Source organism: Macaca nemestrina, chromosome 9 (genome assembly GCF_043159975.1).
Source record: "Macaca nemestrina isolate mMacNem1 chromosome 9, mMacNem.hap1, whole genome shotgun sequence".
Lineage (NCBI taxonomy): Eukaryota > Metazoa > Chordata > Mammalia > Primates > Cercopithecidae > Macaca > Macaca nemestrina.
In genome coordinates this window covers 30,341,342-30,368,237 of record NC_092133.1, presented here as the reverse complement: position 1 = coordinate 30,368,237, position 26,896 = coordinate 30,341,342, and the positions used below count along the sequence as shown (strand labels likewise).

Below are 26,896 nucleotides of genomic sequence, written 5' to 3'. Positions count from 1 at the left end.
GCTCAAGCCTGTAATCCCAGCACTTTGGGAGGCCGAGGCGGGCGGATCACAAGGTCAGGAGATCGAGACCACAGTGAAACCCCGTCTCTACTAAAAATACAAAAAATTAGCCGGGCGCGGTGGCGGGCGCCTGTAGTCCCAGCTACTCAGGAGGCTGAGGCAGGAGAATGGCGGGAACCTGGGAGGCGGAGCTTGCAGTGAGCCGAGATCGCGCCACTGCACTCCAGCCTGGGCAACAGCGTGAGACTCCGTCTCAAAAAAAAAAAAAAAAAAAAAAAAAAAAAAAGATGAAACAATTTCAACAAGTAATTGCAAAGCTCCAAGATATATCTTTTTTTTCCCCCCCAAACAGGGTGTCACTCTGTCACGCAGGCTGGAGTACGGTGGCCCAATCATAGCTCATTGCAGCCTCAAACTCCTAGGCTGAGGCAATCCTCCCACCTTAGCAACCCAAATAGCTGGGACTAGAGGTGTGCACCCCCACATCTGGCTAATTGTGTGTTTTTCTGTTTGTTTTTTGTTTTTGAGATGGAGTCTCGCTCTGTCGCCCAGGCTGGAGGGCAGTGGCGCAATCTCGGCTCACAGCAAGCTTCGCCTCCTGGGTTCACGCCATTCCCCTGCCTCAGCCTCCCGAGTAGCTGGAACTACAGGCGCCCACCACCATGCCCGGCTAATTTTTTGTATTTTTAGTAGAGACAGGGTTTCAGCGTGTTAGCCAGGATGGTCTAGATCTATCTCCTGACCTCGTGATCTGCCCGCCTCGGCCTCCCAAAGTGCTGGGATTACAGTTTTGAGCCACCGCGCCCAGCCAACTGCGTGTGTGTGTGTGTTTTTTTCAATTTTTGTAGAGACAGGGTCTCTGGTATTTGCCCAGACTTGTCTCAAACTCCTAGTCTTAAGTGATCCTCCTGCCTTGGCCTCCCAAAACACAAGTGTGAGCCAGTGTGCTCCAGCCAATATATTGACTTTTATATAGAATTCTCTAGAGAGAATATTGTTGTACATATACATTTTACTAAGACTCTACTATACTTACTTGCTAAGATAGAAATGCAAATCTTTAATCTTTCACTGAGTACTACTCCCTTCCTATTACCTTAAAATGGGGTTAGATCCTCAACAGCATATATATATATACACACACACACACACATATATATATATATCACTTAACTGGCTCCATCTCCTAACATTACTATTTAGATTATGGCATGAAATTTCTCCTTGTCTTCCATACCAGAATGTCACCTCTGCTTCCTCTTTCTCCTTTTCCTTTCTTCTTACATACAATCAATTACAAAGTCCTATTGCTTCTTTCTTCCTATCTCTTGAATTCATATCGTACCTTTCGACTACTGCCTGTAGGCTTACACCACTAAAACCACCTCCTAGCCAGACTTCTTATCTTCAAATACTGTTTACTCCAATCAATTCTATACACTGTCAACATGTTAAACTCTAAAAACTTTCAGCATGGTTGGGAAAGAACAGTAATAGTAGCTGCATTTAAATGAGCAGCCACTATGTACAATAAGTTACATATGTATTTGATATGTGTTATCTAATCCTCATATGCCTATGAACTAGGTAACTACAATTCCAATTTTACAGATAGGGAAACTAAGAAGTGAAGACATTAAACTTTCCTGAGGTCACAAAGCTAGTAAATAGCAAAGTTCAGATATAAAACCAGGTCTGTTCAAGGTCTAACTCTCTCCAAAGCCTAAATGCCATCTCGGGGTTGGCAAACCTTTTCTGCAAAGGGCCAAATAATAAATGCTTTAGGCTTTGTGGGCCACAGCATCTCTGTTATAACTCTTCAATTCAGCTGTTAGAGCACAAAAGCAGCCACAGTGTGGCTGTGCTTTCATTTTGCAAATACCACTCTGTCAATTTAAAAGCTAGTAAGTCTAAAATGCAAAAGTTGTTACTAATCTGAGATTATATAGAATTATGAGATAGAACCCAGGCTGGCATACTCAAGGGCCAAATCTAGCCTGTCACCTGTTTTTAGAGTGGTATTTCCAAAATGACTTAAAAGTAATGATATGAGATCTTACACACAGAACTCAGATCCATAAAAAATTGAAGAATTTGGTACTATCATTGTTTTATTAATTTTTTTTTTTTTTTTAAGACAACAGTCTCACTCTGTCACCCAGGCTGGAGTGCAGTGGCGCAATCTCAGCACACTGCAACCCCTGCCTCTCAGGATGAAGCGATTCTCGTGCCTCAGCCTCCTGAGTAGCTGGGATTACAAGGGCACACCACCACGCCTGGCTAATTTTTGTATTTTTAGTAGAGATGGGATTTCCCCATGTTGGCCAGCCTGGTCTCAAACTCCTAACCTTAGGTGATCCGCCCACGTCAGGCTCCCAAAGTGCTGGGATTACAGGCATGAGCCAAAGCACTGGGCCTATGTTTCATTAAATATTTAGCAATCCAAAAACCATCACTCTTAGTGGGCTTTACCACATGGTATACATTCATGGTATTATTACTATATTTTCAACTTTGAATTTTTACAGATCTTTACTTTTTTTGTAAAAAGCTTTACAAAAATCTTTAAAAAATAATTCACTGTAACAAATTCAGAAAACACAGAGGTGCTCGGTACTGTGGCTCTCATCTATCATCTTAGCTGCTTGGGAAGCTGAGGCAGGAGGATTCCTTGAGTTTGAGGCAGTGAGATATGAATCGCACCGCTCCACCCCCAGCCTGGGAGACAGAATGTAACCTCATCTCAAAAAAATAAAGAAATAAAATAAAAACAGACAGGTATATATAGTAACAAACTTAAAAAAAATGTAGAATGTAGAATGATAAATCCTCACTTCAATCCTAGCCCCTAGAGGGTGGTCAGTTTCTTTGTTCTTTCTTTTTGAGATGGAGTTTCACTCTTGTTGCCCAGGCTGGAGGGCAATGGCACAACCTTGGCTCACTGCAAACTCTGCCTCTCCCAGGTTCAAGCGATTTTCCTGCCTCAGCTTCCCAAGTAGCTGGGATTACAGGCATGCATCACCATGTGTGGCTAATTTTCTATTTTTAGTAGACACGGGGTTTCTCATGTTGGTCAGGCTGGTCTCAAACTCCTGAACTCAGGTGATCCGCCCACCTCGGCCTCCCAAAGTGCTGGGATTGCAGGCATGAGCCACCACACTCAGCTGGGGTTGGTCAGTTTCTAAGAGTTTGATGTGTACGGTCCTAGAACACTATGGGTGCATGTGGGTTTTTCTGTTATTCATTTTTTGCTTTAAAAAAAATGAGGGCTGGGCGCGGTGGCTCAAGCCTGTAATCCCAGCACTTTGGGAGGCCGAGACGGGCAGATCACGAGGTCAGGAGATCGAGACCATCCTGGCTAACACGGTGAAACCCTGTCTCTACTAAAAATACAAAAAAATAAGCCGAGCGAGGTGGCGGGCGCCTGTAGTCCCAGCTGCTCGGGAGGCTGAGGCAGGAGAATGGCATGAACCCAGGAGGTGGAGCTTGCAGTGAGCTGAGATCCGGCCACTGTACTCCAGCCTGGGCGGCAGAGCGAGACTCCGTCTCAAAAATAAATAAATAAATAAATAAAAAATAAAATAAAATAAAATAAAATAAAATGGGATCAGCCGGGTGCGGTGGCTCACGCCTATAATCCCAGCACTTTGGCAGGCCGAGGAGGGCAGATCACCTGAGGTCAGGAGTTCGAGACCAGCCTGGCTAACGTGGCAAAACCCCATCTCTACAAAAAAGACAAAAATTAGCCGGGCATGGTGGCGGACACCTGTAATCCCAGCTACTCAGGAGACTGAGGCAGGAGGATCACTTGAACCTAGGAGCCAGAAGTTGTAGTGAGACGAGATTGCGCCACTGCATTACAGCCTGGGTAACAGAGAGAGACTCCATTTCAAAAAAAAAAAAAAAAAAAAAAAAGGAAAAAAAGTCCGGGCGCAGTGGCTCACACCTGTAATCCCAGCACTTTGGGAGGCCGAGGCAGGCAGATCACAAGGCCAGCAGTTAAAGACCAGCCTGGCCAAGACACTAAAACCCCGTCTCTACTAAAAATACAAAAAAAATTAGCTAGGCATGGTGGCAGTCGCCTGTAATCCCAGCTACTCGGGAGGCTGAGGCAGAGAATGGCTTGAACCCAGGAGGCAGAGGCTGCAGTGAGCCAAGATGGTGCCACTGCACTCCAGCCTGGGCAAGAGCGAGACTCCATCTGGAAAAAAAAAAAGAAAAAAGAAAAAAAAAGTTGGTTTAGTTGGCACTCGTTGTCTAACAACTACCAAATTGCACTTAGGAAACTTTTCATATTAGTGTAGGAAACTTTTTGCAGGCCTAGTTCCCAGACAGCCAAAGGCCAGCTTTGTAAGCAGGTCCTTCTAACGACAGCAGCCTCAAGGCTGATACGTTAACTTTTTGTGCATAATATCTTACCCTCTGTAGTATCAAGAAGAGACAACAAAAATATTTTTGAATCTCAGAGAAGAAATCAGACCATGAAAGTAGTCTTATTAAAAGGAGAAAAAGTCTGTATCTTTTTAAAAGCAAGATCATGCTAGAGCTTCCAAGTTAAGATTTTTCAATCAATGTGCTTTGATAAGCCACACTGGCTCATTCCTTTGATCACACATGCTCTTTTCTTTCTTTTTTTTTTTTTTTTTGAGATGGAGTCTCACTCTGTCACCCAGGCTGGAATGCAGTGGCGGGATCTCAGCTCACTGCAACCTCCGCCTCCTGGGTTCAAGCGATTCTCCTGCCTCAGCCTCCCAAGTAGCTGGGACTATAGGCGTACCACCATGCCCAGCTAATTTTTTTTTGTATTTTTAGTAGAGACAGGGTTTCACCATGTTGGCCAGGATGGTCTTGATCTCTTGACCTTGTGATGCGCCTGCCTCGGCCTCCCAAAGTGCTGGGATTACAAGCATGAACCACCGGACCCGGTCATACATACTCTTTTCTTCGCTATTAAGTTCTTTTTTTCTGTGTGTCTGGCAAATTCCTATCTGTTCTTCAATCCCATTCCTGAGTTAAATCATTCACTTTTGTGTTATCTCTACTGTTGCATTCATTACATCCTATTGTCAGTTAGTTGTTTACTTATATATCTTTCCTACAAAACTCTGAGTCCCCTGATGGCATGAATTTTGTCTCATCTTTGTACTCCTCAGGTCAAATACATAGACAGTCAATTTAGTAACAATATATAATAAATGGTAAGGAAACATCATATATTAGTCCTTAAAAAATTTTTGGAAACTAAATTTAATAGAAGGCTTAATATCATACACCCAATAAGTAATAATAATAAATAACGTAACTTTTTCTTTTTGTTTGAGATGGAGTCTTGCTCTGTCACCAGGCTTGAGTGTAGTGGTGCGATCATGGCTCACTGCAACCTCCGCCTGCCGGATTCATGTGATTCTCCTGCCTCATCATCCTGAGTAGCTGGGACTATACAGGTGTGTACCACTATGCCCACCTAATTTTTGTATTTTTAGTAGACACGGGGTTTCACCATGTTGGCCAGGATGATCTTGATCTCTTTTTTTTTTTTTTTTTTTTGAGACGGAGTCTCGCTGTGTCTCCCAGGCTGGAGTGCAGTGGCGTGATCTCGGCTCACTGCAAGCTCCGCCTCCCAGGTTCACGCCATTCTCCCGCCTCAGCCTCCCAAGTAGCTGGGACTACAGGCGCCCGCCACCACGCCCTGCTAGTTTTTTGTATTTTTAGTAGAGACAGGGTTTCACCATGTTAGCCAGGATAGTCTCGATCTCCTGACCTCGTGATCCACCCGCCTCGGCCTCCCAAAGTGCTGGGATTACAGGCTTGAGCCACTGCGCCCGGCTGGTCTTGATCTCTTGACCTCATGATCTGCCTGCCTCAGCCTCCCAAAATGCTGGGATTACAGGTGTGAGCCACCATGCCTGACCAACCTAACTTTTAAGATGGAATTAGTTATGGCAGGATTAACAAAATCAAATATCACATCTTATAGAAGAATTTTTAGTGATCAATGTGAGGTTATGTTCTAAATTTCATTTCATAAAAGCAAAATAAGGTCTGAATATCAAACAATGTACAAAGCAATATAAAACAATACTAATTACATATAAAGCAAAATACAATAAGACATCAACAAGTAAATATCACTAAATCAACCACAGTAACCCTGAGACACTGGAGTCTCTGAGACAGAAACATATTTGGATAATTATTGATCTCTAAATTTTAAATCAACTTAAGTCTTTCTTAAGAACACATGATGGGCTGGGCACGGTGGCTCACGCCTGTAATCCCAGCACTTTGGGAGGCCGAGGCAGGCGGATCACAAGGTCAGGAGATCGAGACCATCCTGGCTAACATGATGAAACCCCATCTCTACTAAAAATACAAAAAAAAAATTAGCCAGGCATGGTGGCACATGCCTGTAATCCCAGCTACTTGGGAGGCTGAGGCAGGAGAATCGCTTTTAACCCAGGAGGCGGAGGTTGTGGTGAGCCGAGATCATCACGCCATTGCACTCCACCCTGGGCAAAAACGGCGAAACGTCTCAACAACAACAAAAAAGAACACATGACCTGTTGTCTTGTTTTTAAAATCTGATCTGCCACAAATAACTTTAAAGTTTAACAGACCTGTGGGAATTACTCATTCCTGTTAGTAAATAACCACAAATGAAGGTCACGTATCTGTAAACCATGCACACATTTCCCACCTGCAACTAACTGGTTTAAGAAAGGCAGCATAGCAGGCTCAAGGGACTACAGGACACCAAGAATTGTAGTCTGATGACTAGTAAACCAGCTCCACGTTTTGTTCATATTAGAAGTAACTCTTAATTACTTACTCTATCTTAAATTTAGGCCTCAACAATTTCAGTCCCCAATTAATGGGTCTGTGTATTTGATAATTCTATTTTAACATTTTGGTTAAATAATAATTTATGAACATTACCAGCTATACAGTAGCTGAGTGGTATAATATTTATTTAGAGAGCCAAGAGCTGAAAAAGAAAATTAAAGGTTGAAACAAATTTTATATCATTTTTTTTTTGAGACAGGGTCTCATCATGCACTGCCACCTTGACCCCCCAAGCTTAGGTGATCCTCCTACCTCAGCCTACAGAGCAGCTGGGATTACAGGTATGAGCCTTTGTATCATTTTATTTCAAAATGCTAAAAGCCTTAAATTCTATGACGTAAGCAAAGAAGAAATCCACATTTTTAGGTAACAAAATCAACTTAGAAGAGATATACTGTAAAACATGGTGACTATACTTAATAATATATTATAGGCTGGGCGTGGTAGCTCATGCCTGTAATCCCAGCACTTTGGGAGGCCGAGGTGGGCGGACTATGAGGTCAGGAGATCGAGACCATCCTGGCTAACACAGTGAAACCCCGTTTCTACTAAAAATACAAAAAATTAGCTGGGCGTGATGATGGGTGTCTGTAGTCCCAGCTACTCAGGAGGCTGAGGCAGGAGAATGGCGTGAACCTGGGAGGCAGAGCTTGCAGTGAGCCGAGATTGCACCACTGCACTCCGGCCTGGGCGACACAGCGAGACTCTTGCCTCAAAAAAAACCACATACACACATGATGGCCGGGCGTGATGACGGGTGTCTGTAGTCCCAGCTACTCAGGAGGCTGAGGCAGGAGAATGGCGTGAACCTGGGAGGCAGAGCTTGCAGTGAGCCGAGATCATGCCACTGCACTCTAGCCTGGGCGACAGAGTGAGACTCCATCTCAAAAACAAACAAACAAATAATAATAAAAATAACAACAATATATTTTAACTGCTGAATAGAGATTTCAGGTGTTTTCACCACAAAAAATGTGGGGTAATGGTATGTTAATTAGCTCAATTTTGCCATCCCACAATGTATACATATTTCAAAACATCATGTTGTATACAATAAATAGGTATGATTTCTTTATTTCTCTTTTTTTTGAGACAGAGTCTCACTCTCTCACCTAGGCTGGAGTGCAGTGGTGTGGTCTCAGCTCACTGCAACCTCTGCTTCCTGGGTTCAAGGGCTCCTCCCACCTCAGCCTCCCAAGTAGCTGGGACTATAGGTATGTGCCACCACGCCTGGCTAACTTTTGTATTTACTAGGGACAGGGTTTCACCACGCTGGCCAGGCTAGTCTTGGACTTCTAACCTCAGGTGATCCACTCAACTTGGCCTCTGAAAGTGCTGGAATTACAGGTGTGAGCCACCTTGCCTGGCCTTCACTTATTTCTATTTTTATTTTTTTGAGACAGTGTATTGCTGTCACCCAGGCTCAGTGCAGCAGAGCAATCGTGGATCACTGCAGCCTCGACCTCCCAGGCTCAAATGATCCTCCCACCTCAGCCTCCCTAGGAGCTAGGACTACTAGGATTACAGGTGTGTGCCACCACACCTGGCTAATTTTGGTATTTTTTGTAGAGCTGGGGTTTCGCTATGTTGCCCAGGCTGGTCTCGAACTCCTGGGCTCAAGCTATCCACCCACTTTGGCCTCCCAAAGTGCTGGGATTACAGGCGTAAACCACCACGCCCAACCCAATATATATTGTTTCTGTCAATTAAAAAAACAGGCTGGGCACAGTGGCTCATGCCTGTAATCCCAGTAGTTTGGGAGGCTGAGGTAGGAGGATCATTTGAGGCCAGGAGTTTGAGACCAGCCTGGGCAAAATGATGAAACCCCATCTCTACTAAAAAACACAAAAAATTTAGCCGGGCATGGTGGTGTGCACCTCTAATCCCAGCTAGCTGGGAGGCTGAGGCAGAAGAATTGCTAGAACCCAGGAGGTAGAGACTGCAATGAGTCAAGATTGTGCCATTGCACTCCAGCATGGGTGACAGAGCAAGACTCTGTATCACACACACAGAAGTCCAGCCTGAGCAACACAGTATATTATCCTTGCCACCAAAAAAACAAACAAACAAAAAACCACAAAACACACACACAAATACTTATATAGCCACAGAATAATCCATACACCCAGGAGGGTGTCACTTCTTATTCTATAATAAGGGCAAGTCTTCTGACTTCTGCTTTTAGAAATAATAGGCTGTTATGTGATCACTCACAATTCTTAATCCAGGAGTCACTAACCAGTTTTATTTCTAACCAAAACCTAAGAATAACCTCAAGTGTGCTGTGGCTACAAGGTAAAAAATAAGTCATTTCTAGTTTTCAGCTGCCATGAGATATAACCAGGATATGTTAAGCTCAGTTAGAGAAGTCATATTTTATTGGATTTAGTATATATTTAACTACTAGTAAATACTGGTACTAAAAACACTAGCAAACTTTCAGTCACTTTTTTTTTTCTTAGTTGGAGTTTCGCTGTTGTTGCCCAGGCTAGAGTGCAGTGGTGCCATCTCGGCTCATAGCAACCTCTACCTCCCGGGTTCAAGCGATTCTCCTGCCTCAGCCTCCCGAGTAGCTGGGATTACAGGCATGTGCCACCGTGCCCAGCTAATTTTATATTTTAGTAGAGATGGAGTTTACCATGTTGGTCGGGCTGGTCTTGAACTCCTGACCTCAGGTGATCCACCTGCCTTGGCCTCCCAAAGTGTTAGGATTACAGGTGTGAGCCACTGCGTCTGGCCCTTTTCTTTTTTGATATAGAGTCTCCCTCTTGTCGCCCAGGTAGGGGTGTAGTGGCATGGTCTTGACTCACTGCAACCTCCACCTCCCGGGTTCAAGTGATTCTCCTGCCTCAGCCTCCTAAGTAGCCAGGACTACAGGTGTGCACCACTATACCTGGCTAATTTTTGTATTTTTGGTAGAGACAGGGTTTCACCACGTTGGCCAGGCTGGTCTTGAACTCCTTACCTCAGGTGATCTGCCTGCCTCGACCTCCCAAAGTGCTGGGATTTAAAGGCATGAGCCACTGCACCTGGCCAGTCACTGTTTTAACATATCTATTAATTTAACTAATAATAGAGTATTTTATTATTTTATTTTATTTTACTATTTTTTTGAGACAGATTATCACTCTGTCGCCCAGGTTGAAGTGCAATGGCATGATCTAGGCTCACTGCAACCTCCATCTCCCAGGTTCAAGCAATTCTCCAGCCTCAGCCTCCCGAGTAGCTGGGATTACAGGAGTGTGCCACCATGCCAAGCTATTTTTCATTTTTTAATAGAGACAGGGTTTCACCATGTTGGCCAGGCTGGTCTCAAACTCCTGACCTCAAATGATCCACCTGCCTTGGCCTCCCAAAGTGCTGGGATTATACAAGTGAGCCATCGTGCCTAGCCACAATACACAGCATTTCAGATAAAAATTATTCTATAAGACTTTACACATGATGGAGAATAACAAAAATGCTTTTTAAATTTGACTAATGAAAAAGCAAAGCTAAATAAATGTGCATTTTTACTAACTGGACCACATAACTAGAACTACGAGTATATTTTACTTTTATGTTCAATGATATATGAAGTTTGAAGCTTCCATCATACAAGAAAATATTACAGCCAGGTGCGGTGGCTCACGCCTGTAATACCAGCACTTTGGGAGGCCAAGGCAGGCAGACCACGAGGTCAGGAGATTGAGACCAGCCTGACCAACAACATGGTGAAACCCCGTCTCTACTAAAAACACAAAAATTAGCCGGGTGTGGTGGCACAGGCCTGTAATCCCAGCTACTTGGGAGCCTGAGGCAGGAGAATCACTTGAACCCGGGAGGCGGAAGTTGCAGTGAGCTGGGACCGCCCCACTGCACTTCAGCCTGGGCAATGGAGTGAGACTCCGCCTCAAAAAAAAAAGAAAAATATTACATAGCTAGAACAGGAGATCTCTTTTAATCCATAAAAAAAACTAATAGGGTCAGCCGGGCACGGTGGCTCATGCCTATAATCCCAGCACTTTGGGAGGCTGAGGTAGGAGGATCACCTGAGGTCAGAAGTTTGAGACCAGCCAGACCAACATGGAGAAACCCCATCTCTACTAAAAATACTAAATTAGCTGGGCATGATGGCACCTGCCTGTAATCCCAGCTACTCAGGAAGGCTGAGGCAGGACAATCGCTTGAACCCGGGGAGCGGAGGTTGCAGTGAGCCGAGATCATGCCACTGCACTCCAGCCTAGGCGACAGAGTGGAACTCCATCTCAAAACAAAACAAAACAAAACAAAACAAAACAAAAAACTAATAGGTCCCTATTAGATAAATATATTTCACTTCTCTTAGGTGTCCTGAGCTTTGCTTGTTTTTTTGTTTTGTTTGGTTTTGAGATGGAGTCTTGCTCTGTCGCCCAGGCTGGAGTGCGGTAGCTCAATCTTGGCTCACTGCAACCTCTGTCTCCCAGGTTCAAGTGATTCTCCTGCCTCAGCCTCCTGAGTAGCTGGGATTACAGGTGCATGCCAGCACATCTGGCTAATTTTTGTATTTTTAGTAGAGACGGGGTTTCGCCATGTTAGTCAGGCTGGATCTCCTGACCTCGTGATCTGCCCACCTCAGCCTCCCAAAGTGCTGGGATTACAGGCGTGAGCCACTGTGCCTGGTCGAGCTTGCTTGTTATACTTGAACAACTAATAAATGCAAGGATGTCCTATGAAGAAAAGTGGATGATAAGCAATATTTTTCTCTACTACCAAAATGGAAAGAGTTGGAACTGAAGACTCTAATATTTCTCCTATCTTCAGCTTTTCTCTGATACTAATAGATTGCCATCAGTGGCAGTAGGAAATGGATACTAGCCTGGCACAGTGGCTAACTCCTATAATCCTAGTGCTTTGGGAAGCTGAGGCAGGAGGATTACTTGAGGCTCGCAGTTTGAGACCAGCCTGGACAACATAGCAAGACCACAACTCTTAAAAAAAAAAAAAATAAGATGGGCATGGTGCCATGTGCCTCTAGTCCTAACTACTCAGGAGGTTGAGACAGGAGGCAGGACCAACCAAGCCCAGGAAAACCTCAACGTTGCAGTGAGCCATGATTGTGTCAATGTACTTCAGCCTGGGCAACAGAAACAGACTGCCTCAAAAAAACTAAAAAAAAAAAAAAAGAAATGGACAGTAAATCAAATGTGATTAGAGCTGGAGGTGTGAATCACTATGTATCGATATTCAGTTAGCATTAACAATGTCTACAACATCACAAAACAAAAATAATTGCATGAAATCCTAGCGAGTTATTTCTTCAGTGTGCTAAAGGTAATCTCACAACTTTACCTATTCTTTTACATATAAGTACTGTACCTGACAAGCTGGATCAAGACCCATTTTTCTTCTGAGGAATTTTTCTACATGTCCAATAGTTGCTTCTCCTGAAACTCGAACAAACTTCTTTTCCAATGGCTACAAAAATAGATAGATAAAACTATTTTTAGGTTAAATATACCTGTACATGCGTGAGATGTATGTATATATATGTAATGTGTAAACATTAAATTTTACAGCAAAGATGATGCAATAGACTCTTGAAAAGACTTACTATGAAGCAAGTTAGTATACATATCAGAGAAGAAAAATGGAAATTCTGCTTAGCTTTCCCTTTCTGAAAAGTATGTCAACAATTTTTCTAAATAGGCTTGGTTTATTTTAATGTTTCATTGAAAAAACAAAACTCAGAGTAAAATTTATTCATTCATTTCAAGTACTGAACTTACACTTCAAAGACACAGAGAAAACACCCAATACCAAATGTCTAAAACAACTTCGAGGCTGGGCATGGTGGCTCACGCCTGCAATCCCAGCACTTTGGGAGGCAGAGGCAGGCAGATCATTTGAGGTTAGGAGTTCGAGACCAGCCTGGCCACCATGGTGAAACCCCATCTCTACCAAAAAAATGCAAAAAAAATTAGCCAGGTGTGGTGGCATGCACCTGTAATCCCAGCTATTCAGGAGGCTGAGGCAGGAAAATCATTTGAACTTGGGAGGTGGAGGTTGCAGTGAGCCGAAATCACACCACTGCACTCCAGCCTGGGCGACAGAGCGAGACTCCATTTCAAAATAAATATATAATTAAATAAATAAAACAACTTTGTTTCTTCAACATAAAAACTACAAGGGGCTAGGTGAGGTGGCTCACGCCTGTAATCCCAGCACTTTGGGAGACCGAGGAGGGTGGATCACCCGAGGTCAGGAGTTCCAGACCAGCCTGACCAACATGGAGAAACCCTGTCTCTACTAAAAATACAAAATTAGCCAGGCATGGTGATGCATGCCTATAATCCCAGCTGAGGCAGGAGAATCACTTGAACCTGGGAGGCAGAGGTTGTGGTGAGCCAAGATCGTGCCATTGTACTTCAGTCTAGGCAACAAGAGCAGAACTCTGTCTAAAAAAAAAAAAAAAACCAAAAAACAAACAAAAACAAAAACAAAAAACTGCGAGGAAGAAAAAACAAGATGGAGAAGGAATGGCGAGACTAAAAAACATTAAGAGGTGTAAATGACAAACACATTAACCAATTACAATGTATGGACCTTACTGAATCCTGATTGAAAAACTATCAAACTATTTTCATGGGATAATGTAGGAAATTTAAATAGTGCATGAATATTTCATCAAGGGATTATCTGTAGTATCATTATTATGTTGCCATAAACAGATACTTAACATGAATTTATAATTATTGGAGTGGTGTGTACATGGGGAGTTCATTATACTATTCTGCCTACTTTTGTGTAAGTTAAAAAAGTTTCATAATAAAGGTATTTCTTTTTCCTTTTTTTTTTTCTTTTTTGAGACGGAGTCTCGCTATGTCGCCCAGGCTGGAGTGCAGTGGCGCAATCTCAGCTCACTGCTAGCTCCGCCTCCCAGGTTCACACCATTCTCCTGCCTGTCTCCCGAGTAGCTGGGACTACAGGCGTGCGCCACCATGTCCAGCTAATTTTTTTTTTTTTTTTTAGTAGAGACGGGGTTTCACTGTTAGCCAGGATGGTCTCAATCTCCTGACCTTGTGATCCGCCCGCCTTGGCCTCCCAAAGTGCTGGGATTACAGGTGTGAGCCACCAGGCCCGGCCATTAACTTAATTTAATTTAATTTAATTTAATCTATTAAATTAAATAAATAAAAATGTATTTATTTATTTCACTTTTTATTTTGAGTGAAAAATAAAAAGATCACTATCTAGACATATGTGGCTGGAATGTGGGACACAACAGTTTGAGGTGTAAGAAGTGATAAGTAGATGACAGAGTTTGAAAATAAAAATTAATGCCTACCTAGCTCCCATCTCTCTGAGACAACTAAGGATGCTACGACCTCATGCAAATGAAAAGCTGAAGTAATCAGAATTAAACAGTCCCTTTCAGGAAAAGTACAAAGTGTTTTTCTAGGACTTACAGACTGGGAGCCTAGAATGGCTACCCAGGGAACCAAGGCACATATTTGTTCCATGTTACAGCACTCAGCTTTCCTATCTGTAGAGTAGTTTGTTCTTAAGAACTTTCCTGACTAAAACTCATAGAGTATATATTAGATAGGTATTTTATTTTTCTAGGTGTCTTGGGCTTGCTTCTTATACTTGAGCAACTGATAAATGGTCTGCCCATTATTACCACAGTACAGCATATAGAATAGGTGTTGAGCGTAGGCACTCCAGGCACAGACTACCTGGGCTCAAACTTCCTGGTTCTGAGTAGCTGGGACTACAGGCGCCTGCCACCGCGCCCGGCTAATTTTTTGTATTTTTAGTAGAGACGGGGTTTCACCGTGGTCTAAATCTCCTGACCTTGTGATCCGCCCGCCTCGGCCTCCCAAAGTGCTGGGATTACAAACGTGAGCCACCGCGCCCGGCCTGGTTCTGCCATTTTCTAATAGTGAGTCTTTGGGCAAGTTCCTGAACTTGTCTGCGTCTCTATTTGTAAAATAGATAAAAATAGCACCTGCTAGGCCGGGCGCGGTGGCTCAAGCCTGTAATCCCAGCACTTTGGGAGGCCGAGACGGGCGGATCATGAGGTCAGGAGATCGAGACCATCCTGGCTAACACAGTGAAACCCCATCTCTACTAAAAATACAAAAAATTAGCCGGGCATGGTGGCGGCGCCTGTAGTCCCAGCTACTCGGGAGGCTGAGGCAGGAGAATGGCGGGAACCCGGGAGGCGGAGCTTGCAGTGAGCCGAGATCGCGCCACTGCACTCCAGCCTGGGCGACAGAGCGAGACTCCGCCTCAAAAAAAAAAAAAAAAAAAAAAAAAAAAAAAAAAATAGCACCTGCTTCATACAATTATTATGAAAATAAGTTAATGTATGTAAATAACTAATAAAAATACCTGTCACATAGTAAGCACTGAAGAGTTGTTAGTGTTGTAAGCCATTTGTCTCTAAGATTATTTGTATCATTTTGCTCTTCATGTAAAGGATTTTAACTTTGTTTTCTGTTTTTGAGATGGAGTCTTGCTCTGTCACCCAGGCTGGAGTGCAGTGGCGCGATCATGGCTCACTGCAACCTCTGCCTTCCAGGTTCAAGCGATTCTCCTGCCTCAGCCTCCCAAGTAGCTGGGACAACATGCGTGTGCCATCACACTAATTTTTGTATTTTTAGAAACGGGGTTTCACCATGTTAGCCAGGATGGTCTCGATCTCCTGACCTCATGATCCGCCCACCTCGGCCTCCCAAAGTGCTGGGAATACAGGCGTGAGCCACTGCACGTGACAGATTTTAGCTTTTGAGACGGAGTCTCACTGTCACCCAGGCTGGAGTGCAGTGGTGCAATCTCGGCTCACTGCAACCTCTGCCTCTTGGGTTCAAGTGATTCTCCTATCTCAGCCTCCCAAGTAGCTGGGACTACAGGCACCTGCCACCACGTCTGGCTAATTTTATATTTTTAGTAGAGATGGGGTTTAATCATATTGGTCAGGCTGGTCTCAAACTCCTGACCTCAGGTGATCCACCTGCCTTGGCCTCCCAACGTGCTGGGATTACAGGCATGAGCCACCGCACCCGGCCCCAATTTCTTAAACCCAGTAGAAAATGATTTTATTGTTTTATAGGGCTGTCATTACTAAAAGAGAAAACTAAAACAAAATTTTCATGAAAAAAATGTAACCAGTGATGGGCTCAAACAAAAATTCTAACATAAGCATATACATATATATGTTTTTGAGATGGAGTTTCCCTCTTGTTGCCCAGGCTGGAGTGGAATCACGGGGTCTTGGCTCACTGCTACCTCTGCCTCCCGGGTTCAAGCGATTCTCCTGCCACAGCCTCCCAAGTGGCTGGGATTATAGGCGCGAGCCACCACACTAATTTTTGTATTTTCAGTAGAGACAGGGTTTCACCACGTTGGGCAGGCTGGTTTCAAACGCCTGACCTCAGGTGATCCGCCCACCTCAGCCTCCCAAAGTGCTGGGATTATAGGTGTGAGCCACCGTGCCCAGTCAGTTTTTTTGTTGTTTGTTGTTGAGACAGAGTCTCGCTCTGTCACCCGGGCTGGAGTGCAGTGGCGCGATCTTGGCTCACTGCAAACTGCCTCCTGAGTTCACGCAATACTCCTGCCTCAGCCTCCCAAGTAGCTGGGACTACAGGCGCCTGCCACCATGCCCGGCTAATATAGTAGAGACGGGGTTTCATCATGTTAGTCAGGATGGTCTCTATCTCCTGGCCTCGTGATCCGCCTGCCTCAGCCTCCCAAAGTGCTGGGATTACAGGTGTGAGCCACCGTGCCCAGCCTGTTTTTTTGTTTGTTTGTTTTGAGATGAAGTTTTGCTCTATTGCCTAGGCTGGAGTGCAGTGGCGCAATCTCAGCTCACCGCAGCCTCTGCCTCCAGGGTTCACGCAATTCTCCTGCCACAGCCTCCTGAGTACCTGGGATTACAGGCATGCATCACTATACCAGGCTAATTTTTGTATTTTCAGTGGAGACAGGGTTTCCCCATGTTGCCCAGGCTGGTCTCAACTCCTAACTTCAAGTGATTCTCCTGTTGTGGTCTCCTAAAGTGCTGGGATTACAGGTGTTAGCCACCACACCTGGCCAAGCATATATTGTTTCAACCAGATACATTTTTATATCCCCAAAATGTTTGCACCAAGCAAATTACAAACAATGCTTCTATTCAAAGTTTCTACTGAATCTTGGCTTACGTATTTAAAAAAAATCAACAGCTTCATTGAGATGTAAATTCACATACCATTAAATTTACCCTTTAAAAGTGTACAATTAAACGGATTTTAGTACATCTACAAAATTTTGCAACCATCACTGCTATGTAATTTCAGAATATTTTCATTACCCTAAAAAGAAGCCTGGCTGGGCAAGATGGCTCACGCCTGTAAATCCCAGCACTTTGGGAGACTGAGGCGGGTGGATTACCTGAGGTCAGGAGTTCGAGACCAGCCTGGGTAACATGGTGAAACTCCGTTTCTACTAAAAATACAAAAAATTAGCTGGGTGTGGTGGGGCACACCTGTAATCTCAGCTACTTGGGAGGCCAAGGCAGGAGAATTGCTTGAACCCAGGAGGCAGAGGTTGCAGTGAGCCCAGATCGTGCCATTTCACCCGAGTGGTTGACAGAGCAAGACTCCGTCTACAAAAAAAAAAAAAAAGAAAGAAACCTGTACCTCTTGGCAGTCACTCCCCATTCAGCCTCTTCCCCAAGTCTCTGTCAACCACTAATCTGTTTTCTGCTCCTGTGGATTTTCTTGTTCTGCACATTTCAGATAAATGAAATCATATAATATATGGACGGCCTTTTGTGACTGGCTTCTTTTCCTTAGCATCATGTTTTCAATGTTTACCCATGTCAGACCATGTATCAGCACTTCGTTCCTTTTTACTGTCAAATAATACTCTATTATATGGAAATAGAACATTTTGTTTATCCATTCATCAGCGAATAGGTTATATACATTGTTTTCAATTTGGGGTTATTATAATGTTTTTTGAGATGGAGTTTCACTCTTTTGCCCAGGCTGGAGTGAAGTGACATGATCTCAGCTCACTTCGCCGAGTTTTCCACTCTCCCGGTTCAAGTGATTCTCTTGCCTCAGCCTCCCAAGTAGCTGGGCCTGGCTAATTTTTGTATTTTTAGTAGAGATAGGGTTGTGGCATGTTGGCCAGGCTAGTCTCGTACTCCTGACCTCAAGCAAACCACTCGCCTTGGGCTCCCAAAGCACTAGGATTACAGGCATGACCCAATGTCCCCAGCCCAATTTGGGGTTATTATTTAAAAAATTATATTTTTCGGCCGGGCGCGGTGGCTCACGCCTGTAATCCCAGCACTTTGGGAGGCCGAGGCGGGCGGATCACAAGGTCAGGAGATCGAGACCACGGTGAAACCCCGTCTCTATTAAAAATACAAAAAATTAGCCGGGCGCGGTGGCGGGCACCTGTAGTCCCAGCTACTCGGGAGGCTGAGGCAGGAGAATGGCATGAACCCAGGAGGCGGAGCTTGCAGTGAGCCGAGATTTCGCCACTGCACTCCAGCCTGGGGCACAGAGCGGGACTCTGTCTCAAAAAAAAAAAAAAAAAAATTATATTTTTCAAATCAAATCCAAATAATGTGTATACAATGTAATTAACTTATATGTCCCTTGAGTTACTTTTATCAATAGGTTTCATCTGTAGGTTTATTCTTCATCTGTTTCCTTTTTAATTTATTTGCTGAAGAAACAGAATTGGTTGTCATGTAGTTTTCCACTATCTTGATCTGGCTTATTATATTCCTACAGTTCATTTAATATATCTCTCTTTTTTTTTTTTTTTTTTTTTGAGACGGAGTCTGGCTCTGTCACCCAGGCTGGAGTGCAGTGGCGCGATCTCGGCTCACTGCAAGCTCCGCCTCCCGGGTTTACGCCATTCTCCTGCCTCAGCCTCCCGAGTAGCTGGGACTACAGGCGCCCGCCACCGCGCCCGGCTAGTTTTTTTTTTTTTTTTTTTGTATTTTTTAGTAGAGACGGGGTTTCACCGTGTTAGCCAGGATGGTCTCGATCTCCTGACCTCGTGATCTGCCCGTCTCGGCCTCCCAAAGTGCTGGGATTACAGGCTTGAGCCACCGCGCCCAGCCTCTTTTTTTTTTTTGAGACGGAGTCTCGCTGTGTCGCCCAGGCTGGAGTGCAGTGGCACAATCTCGGCTCACTGCAAGCTCTGCCTCCCAGGTTCACGCCATTCTCCTGCCTCCACCTCCAGAGTAGCTGGGACTACAGGCGCCCGCCACCACGCCTGGCTAATTTTTTTTGAGGGTTTCACCGTGTTAGCCAGGATGGTCTCAATCTCCTGACCTCATGATCCGCCCACCTCGGCCTCCCAAAGTGCTGGGATTACAGGCGTGAGCCACCGCGCCCAGCCTAATACATCTCTTTGTCCCCTGTATTTCTTGTAAATTACTAATTAAATCCAGAAGCATAATCACCTTCCTATATGTTTTGGCAAGAACCCTTCAAGGGGGTATTGCTATCATGTTTTTTCATGTGTGAGAATCACAGCTATATATTCTGGGTTGCACATGTGTTTTTGAGGAAGCAGTAGACTAATACTTTATCTCTTCTTTTTTTTAAGACAGTCTTACTCTGTCACCTAGGCTAGAGTGCAGTGACACAATCACAGCTCACTGCAGCCTCAATCTCCTAGGTTCACGTGATCCTGCCACCTTAGCTTCCTGAGTAGCTGGAACTATAGGCCCATGCCATCATGCAGAGCTAACGTTTTTATTTTTTATAGAGACAGGGTATTCCTATGTTGCCCAGATTGGTCTCGAACTCCTGGCTCCAAGCAATCCTCCTACACTGGCCTCCCAAAGTACTGGGATTACAGATGTGAGCCAACGAACCTGGCCTAATATTTCAATTCATTCTCTAGTTCTTTCTTCATGAGGTTTTAAAATTCTGTTGGACTGACTACTGCAAGTTATTAGACAGACATCTTCAGGGAACACTGGTAGCATATATCCCTGTGCTTAAACCATACAAAAACCTATCTGCCACTATCCCACCCACCACATGGCTACGAGAATTTCCTAAAGCTAAACACCACCAGTTTGATGTTTTGCAACTTAGAAGAGGTTCAATGCTATCAAAAATCACGGGGATTTATGTTCAGATGTAGTGGCTCACACCTGTAATCCCAGCACTTTGGGAGGCACAGGTGGGTGGGTCACCAGAGGTCAGGAGTTTGAGAATAGCCTGGCCAACATGGTGAAACACCGTCTCTACTAAAAATACAAAATTAGCCAGGTGTGGTGGTTCATGCCTATAATCCCAGCTACTCAGGAGGCTGAGGCTGGGTTCAAGAATCACTTGAACCCAGAAGGCGGAAGTTGCAGTGAGCCGAGATTGCACCACTGCACTCCAGCCTGGGCGACAGAGGAAGACTCCATATTAAAAAAAAAAAAAAAAATTGTGGGGACTTAAAACTGCATTCCCTCTATCACATCAGTCTCTGAGACACATGTATAATATGCTTCATCCAGAGAATTACCTATCAATTCCTATGCTTTAATTCATGTCTCTGAGCTAGTGTGTTCATAAAACAGTACAGTATATCCAACTAGGTATAATTCACCTAATTTTCAGTACAGGCTCGACAAAGTCACTGAAAATCTGAACAGATCAAAGTCACCTATTCCTTGTATATTTACCTCCCAAGTAACTATAAGGTCTGATTTACCCCCTTTTTTAAAAGTTACCTTTTCCTGATGACTCGCATTATATTAGTAACACTGTATACAATGGTACCTGTGATTTTGGAATCTTTAAATCAACTCTGAACTTAAATATGTTACAAAGGAGTTCATTCTTACCTCTAAAACTTCAGTGAATAATTGAAGTAACAAGTAGGGCAAGATAACTTGAGCAAAAAATGTTACATGCAAATAAAATTTTAAGCTCACATTTAACTCAAAATGCCAATTACGCAAAAAATGTTTTGAGACATTTTTTATCACTAAATTAACATAGCATTTGGATTTAGTTTTAAAAAGTATTCACTTAATTTTCCTTAGACTACTGTTCTGAATGAACAAATTCCTACTTAATAACTTTTATTCATAAATCTATAAAATATTATTAAATGTACTTCATATTTAAATAACTTTATACAATCTCTATTTGGTTGCTAATGTGACTCGAATTTGTGTGCTACAGAGTCCTCTTGTGAAATGAATGAAAAAAAAAAGTAAAATACCTTAAAATGTCCCGTGCCTTCATTAGCACTGAAAAATGAGAGCAAAATTAATCAATATTTAATACTTTAAGCTATATGTTTAATCATAAAACAACATATATATTTGAGAAACATCAATTCATTGTAATTCTAAAACACGGTCACCTGAAGTTTTATGAAATAAACAAATGTAATTGTCATTTCTGCCACCTAGTGGTTAAGGCAAAGGCAGTTTTATGCAGTATTTTACACTACTTTCTATACTTAATTTTAGAAGTTAAAAGTATATTCTTTGTTATTTGATGGAAAATATGAGAATTTACTTATTTCTTCCAGCTTTATTAGGGGATAATAGACAAATTAAAATTGTGTATATCTATAGGTTTTAAGATGCATATATACCATAAACTAATAAAATCAAGCAAATTAATATATTCATCAGCTCACATACTATTTTACTGTAGTGAGAACATTTAGGATCTACTCATCAATTTTCAAGTATATAATACATTATTAACTGTAGTCATCATGATGTACAATAGATCTCCAGGAAAAAGTATATTCTTAAATATTAGATTCCCCCTCATCCTGCATTTAGCATCCTAACATTTTACAGCTTAAAGTCTGATTTCGTGTTTGTTTTTCTTTTAATCATAATTAATGTGATTTTTCTCTCTATAGTAATGTTTACAAAATAAAATTTCTTACAAGAAGGCTGCTCTGCTTCCTATTGCTTTTCTTGCAGAATAATTACCTGGACATAATTTTACTGTTTCCTTTTCACCTAGAAGCCTACAGATTTCTTGGTTAAATCAATTACTTTTAAGCCATGAGGGAGACAAGGGAATCTAACTTTTTGTTGAGAAAGTACTATGTGCCAGGCATTGAATTAGGTATTCATATATTGTGCATGTTTTTCATTTAGTTCTCACAATAGCCCTGCTAATCAGGTATTAGTACCCCTTTCTACAGACAAAAAAAAATTAAGCTCACAGAGGTCATAACTTGCTTTGGGTCACACAGAGCTGGTAGGTAATAAAACTGAAATTCAAACTCAGGTGTGCCTAACATCAAAGCCAATATTCTTCCTCCTTATGTTGTGAAGATTAGACAAGTTCACAATTGCATCATTTCCAAAGTATTCTTTTTCTTTCATTTTTTTTTTTTTTTTTTTTTTAAGACATAGGGTCTTGCTCTATCACCCAGGCAGGAGTGTAGTGGCTCACTGCAGCTTCAACCTTCTGAGCTTAAGTAAACTTCTTGCCTTAGCCGACCTGAGTAGCTGGGAGTACAGATATGTGCCACCATGCATGACTAATTAAAAAAAAAAAAATTGAGATAGGGTCTCACTATGTTGGCCAGGCTGGTCTCAAAACTCCTGGCCTCAAGCCATCCTCCTGCCTTAGCCTCCCTGTGTACTGGAATTACAGGTGTGACCCACCACACCCAGACTCCAAAGCACTCCAGCCTGGGCAACAGAGCAAGACTCCGTCTCCAAAAAAAAAAAATTTAAAAAATAAAAAGAAAAAAGTAAGAGAGATACAGAAATATATAATTTATATATTACAAATAAACCTATAAATGATTTATTTTATATATTATATCAATATATAAATGTAAACTGTAAATCCGTAAATATACATATAAATATAAAATATACACATAAATAGAATGCTAAATTATCTTAGAGTTATAAAATAAAACATCCCATTCATTATAAGAATTATCTCAGCCGGGCGCGGTGGCTCAAGCCTGTAATCCCAGCACTTTGGGAGGCTGAGACGGGTGGATCACAAGGTCAGGAGATCGAGACCATCCTGGCTAACACGGTGAAACCCCGTCTCTACTAAAAAAAATACAAAAAGCTAGCCGGGCGAGGTGGCGGGCGCCTGTAGTCCCAGCTACTCGGGAGGCTGAGGCAGGAGAATGGCGTGAACCCGGGAGGCGGAGCTTGCAGTGAGCTGAGATCCGGCCACTGCACTCCAGCCTGGGCAACAGAGCGAGACTCCATCTCAAAAAAAAAAAAAAAAAAGAATTATCTCTGTAGAATACATGGTACATGGGCATCAGCCTCTGCCTGAATATCAAAAGACAGCTTTTGATATTCAGCTTAACTGACAAGTCAGCAATTTCATTTGTGGGTGACTTTGTTAGAAATTGCTTGCTTGCGGCCGGATGCGGTGGGTCACGCCTGTAATTGCAGCACTCTGGGAGGCCGAGGTAGGTGGATCACATGAGCTCAGGAGTTTGAGACCTGCCTGGCCAACATAGTAAACCTCCGTCTCCACTAAAAATACAAAAATTAGCCAGGCATGTTGGCACATGCCTATAATCCTAGCTACTCGAGGGGCTGACGCAGGAGAATCACTTGAACCTGGGAGGCGGAGGTTGCAGTGAGCCAAGGTCGTGCCACTGCACTCCAGCCTGGATGACAGAGCCAGACTCCATCTCAAAAACACACAAAAAATTACTTGCTTCCACTTAATCAAACAGCTTCACCCAGTAACATATACCCAGTAGTCATAGTTTTGTTTTCTGATATTGTGAATCAGACCAATTTTTCTTTTACTTGGTAGCCCTTTAAAGATTTTAAACTAATTTGAGGGACTTACCATTGCTTTATTTCCAAATGAAATATTTTTGTTCCTTCTGCTACCACATAGGACACATTTTCAAACTTTTACCATTCTGGTTATACCTGTTTACCAATATATCTCTTAAAATATGGTATCCAGAGCTGAACACAATACTCAATACTAAGGCAGTATAGAGTGGCATACTACTCTCAGGTTTACTAAACATCACTGAGCTTAAAATGGCATTAAATTTTTGCTGTATCACACATCTCGTAAAACCCCATTTTCTTTGGTATGCAGGTGTGTATTATAGCACCATGGACCACTTAACTTTTATTTTTGAATGACCCTGCATTATTTTAGTAGTCATATTGATAATAATTTAGACTTAAGAATATCATATGTTGATTCTTACAACAGTCCTTTGAGTTGCTATTGTAACCTCCAGTTTAGAAATACAGAAACTGGGCCGGGCGCGGTGGCTCAAGCCTGTAATCCCAGCACTTTGGGAGGCCGAGACAGGCGGATCACGAGGTCAGGAGATCGAGACCATCCTGGCTGACACGGTGAAACCCCGTCTCTACTAAAAAAAATACAAAAACTTAGCCGGGCGAGGTGGCGGGCGCCTGTAGTCCCAGCTACTCGGGAGGCTGAGGCAGGAGAATGGCGTAAACCCGGGAGGCGGAGCTTGCAGTGAGCTGAGATCAGGCCAGTGCACTCCAGCCTGGGCGACAGAGCGAGACTCCGTCTCAAAAAAAAAAAAAAAAAAAAAGAAAAAAAGAAATACAGAAACTGATGATCAGTTCAGAGAAGTCACATCCCAAGGGTTACCTACCCTGAGTTAGTCTTCAAAACCTATACTTTTTTGACATACCATGAGGTCTGTCTTGGGTTATTTCTTTTTATAATCTACACATAGAAACTATAGAACAAAAAGGATAAGAGACTATCTTAAGATCATAAAGCCGGGCACAGTGGCTCACGCCTGTAATCCCAGCACTTTGGGATGCCGAGGTAGGTGGATAACCTGAGGTCAGGAGTTTGAGACCAGCCTGACCAACAAGGAGAAACCGCATCGCTACTAAAAATACAAAATTAGCTGAGCGTGGTAGTGCATGCCTGTAATCCCAGTTACCCGGGAGGCTGAGGCAGGAGAATTGCTTGAACCCAGGAGGCAGAGGTTGCAGTGAGCCGAGATCATGCCACTGCACTCCCGCCTTGACAACAAGGGCAAAACTCTGCCTCAAAAAAAAAAAAAAAAAAAAAAACGGTCAGGTGCAGTGGCTCACACCAGTAATCCCAGTACTTTGGAAGGCCAAGGCAGGTGGATCATGAGGTCAAGAGATGGAGACCATCCTGACTAACATGGTGAAACCCCATCTCTACCAAAAATACAAAAACATTAGCCGGGCGTGGTGGCAGGCGCCTGTAGTACCAACTACTCTGGAAGCTGAGGCAGGAGAATGGCATGAACCCGGGAGGCGGAGCTTGCAGTGAGCCGAGATCATGCCTCCAGCCTGGGCAAGACAGCGAGACTCCATCTCAAAAAAGAAAAAAAAGACCATAAAACAAGCATACTCTGTTGGGCGCAGTGGTTCACGCCTGTAATCCCAATACTTTGGGAGACTGAGGTGGGTAAATCACCTGAGGTCAGGAGTTCGAGACCAGCCTGGCCAACATGATGAAACTCCATCTCTACTAAAAATATAAAAACTTAACCAGGCATGGTGGCATGCACCTGTAATCCCAGCTACTCGGGAGGCTAAGGCAGGAGAATCGCTTAAACCCCAGAGGCAGAGGTTGCAGTGAGCCGAGATCGCACCACTGCACTCCAGCCTGGGCAAAAAGAGTGAAACTCCGTCTCAAAAAAAAAAAAAAAAAAAAAAAAAAAAAAAAATGCATACCCAATTTAGGGGAGAAATCTAATTTCATATTCCAGTAACTGAAAAATTAGTACAGAGGCTGAACCCACCTCAATGTTTTTCCTCCTCCAAGTCAAGCAGAGTCAAGCACTGAACCAAATTTGCCTTTGTGCTTCCATCAGACTTAAACTCCCCTTGTCCTGTCATGAAAACAGTTTCCTACGGGTTACCCCCAATAGCCTAACTTTTGTGGTAACATAAATGCTTTTCCATGTAATAAAAAGTTAGGGTGAGGTGCAGTGGCTCACGCCTGTAATCCCATCACTTTGGGAGGCCTAGGTGGGTAGACTGCTTGAGCCAGGAGTTCAAGACCAGCTTGGGCAACATGGTAAAATATTAGCTGGGCATGATGGTGTGTGCCTATAGTCCAAGCTGCTCAGGAGGCTGAAACGAGAGGACTGCTTGAGTGTAGGAGGCAGAGGCTGCAGCAACCCAAGATCGCGCTACTGCAATCCAGCCTGGGCAGCAGAGAAAGACCCTGTCTCAAGGAAGAAAAAAAAAAGATAAAGGACCATATTATGAGGTATACTGAATACCCATCATAATCAACAATTTCTGAGATTCAATTTTTATTTACACAGCAGGACCTTAATATATACCTTATGAGGCCGGGTGCAGTGGCTCACGCCTGTAATCCCAGCACCTTGGGAGGCCGAGGCAGGCGGATCACGAGGTCAGGAGTTCGAGACCAGCCTGGCCAACATGGTGAAACCCCACCTCTACTAAAAATTCAAAAATTAGCTGGGCGTGGAGGAGGGCACCTGTAATCCCAGCTACTCGGAAGGTTGAGGTGGCAGAATTGCTTGAAACCAGAAGGCAGAGGTTGCAGTGAGCTGAGATCACGCCACTGACCTCCAGCCTGGGCAACAAGAGCAAAATTCTGTCTGTCTCAAAATACACACACACACACACCCCTTATGAGGCCGGATGCAGTGGCTCACGCCTGTAACCCGAGCACTTTGGGAGGCTGAGGCAGGCGGATCATGAGGTCAAGAGTTCGAGACCAGTTCGAGACCAGCCTGGCTAACAGGGTGAAACCCTGCCTCTACCAAAAATACAAAAAAAAAAAAAAAATTAGTCAGGCATGGTGGTGTGGGCCTGTAATCCCAGCTACTTGGGAGGCTGAGGCAGGAGAACTGCTTGAACCCAGGAGGCAGAGGTTGCACTGAGTCGAGATTGTGCTGCTACATTCCAGCCTGGGTGACAAAGCAAGACTCTGTCTCGGGAGAAAAAAATAAATAAATAAATATATATATATGTAAAAAATATATATATACTTTACATAATATACCTTATGAATAAACAAAAGCAATTTATTCAAGGTTATAAAGCTAGAAAACAGCAGAGCTAGGACTTAAATCCAGACCTCCTATT

At 43.4% G+C, this 26,896-nt stretch overlaps 1 protein-coding gene across 3 annotated transcripts in view; it reads right to left on the bottom strand.

Moving 5' to 3' along the window:
- The window catches only part of LOC105478328 (polycomb group ring finger 6), a 51,345-nt gene that overhangs the window by 13,016 nt on the left and 11,433 nt on the right, over nt 1-26,896 (bottom strand). For all 3 annotated transcript variants that reach the window (XM_071069189.1, XM_011735478.2, XM_071069190.1), the window contains 2 exons: nt 21,046-21,073; nt 12,181-12,279 (listed from right to left, as the gene is read on the bottom strand). In XM_071069189.1, the coding sequence (XP_070925290.1) occupies nt 12,181-12,279; nt 21,046-21,073 (127 nt within the window). The remainder of the gene's footprint in view (nt 1-12,180; nt 12,280-21,045; nt 21,074-26,896) is intronic.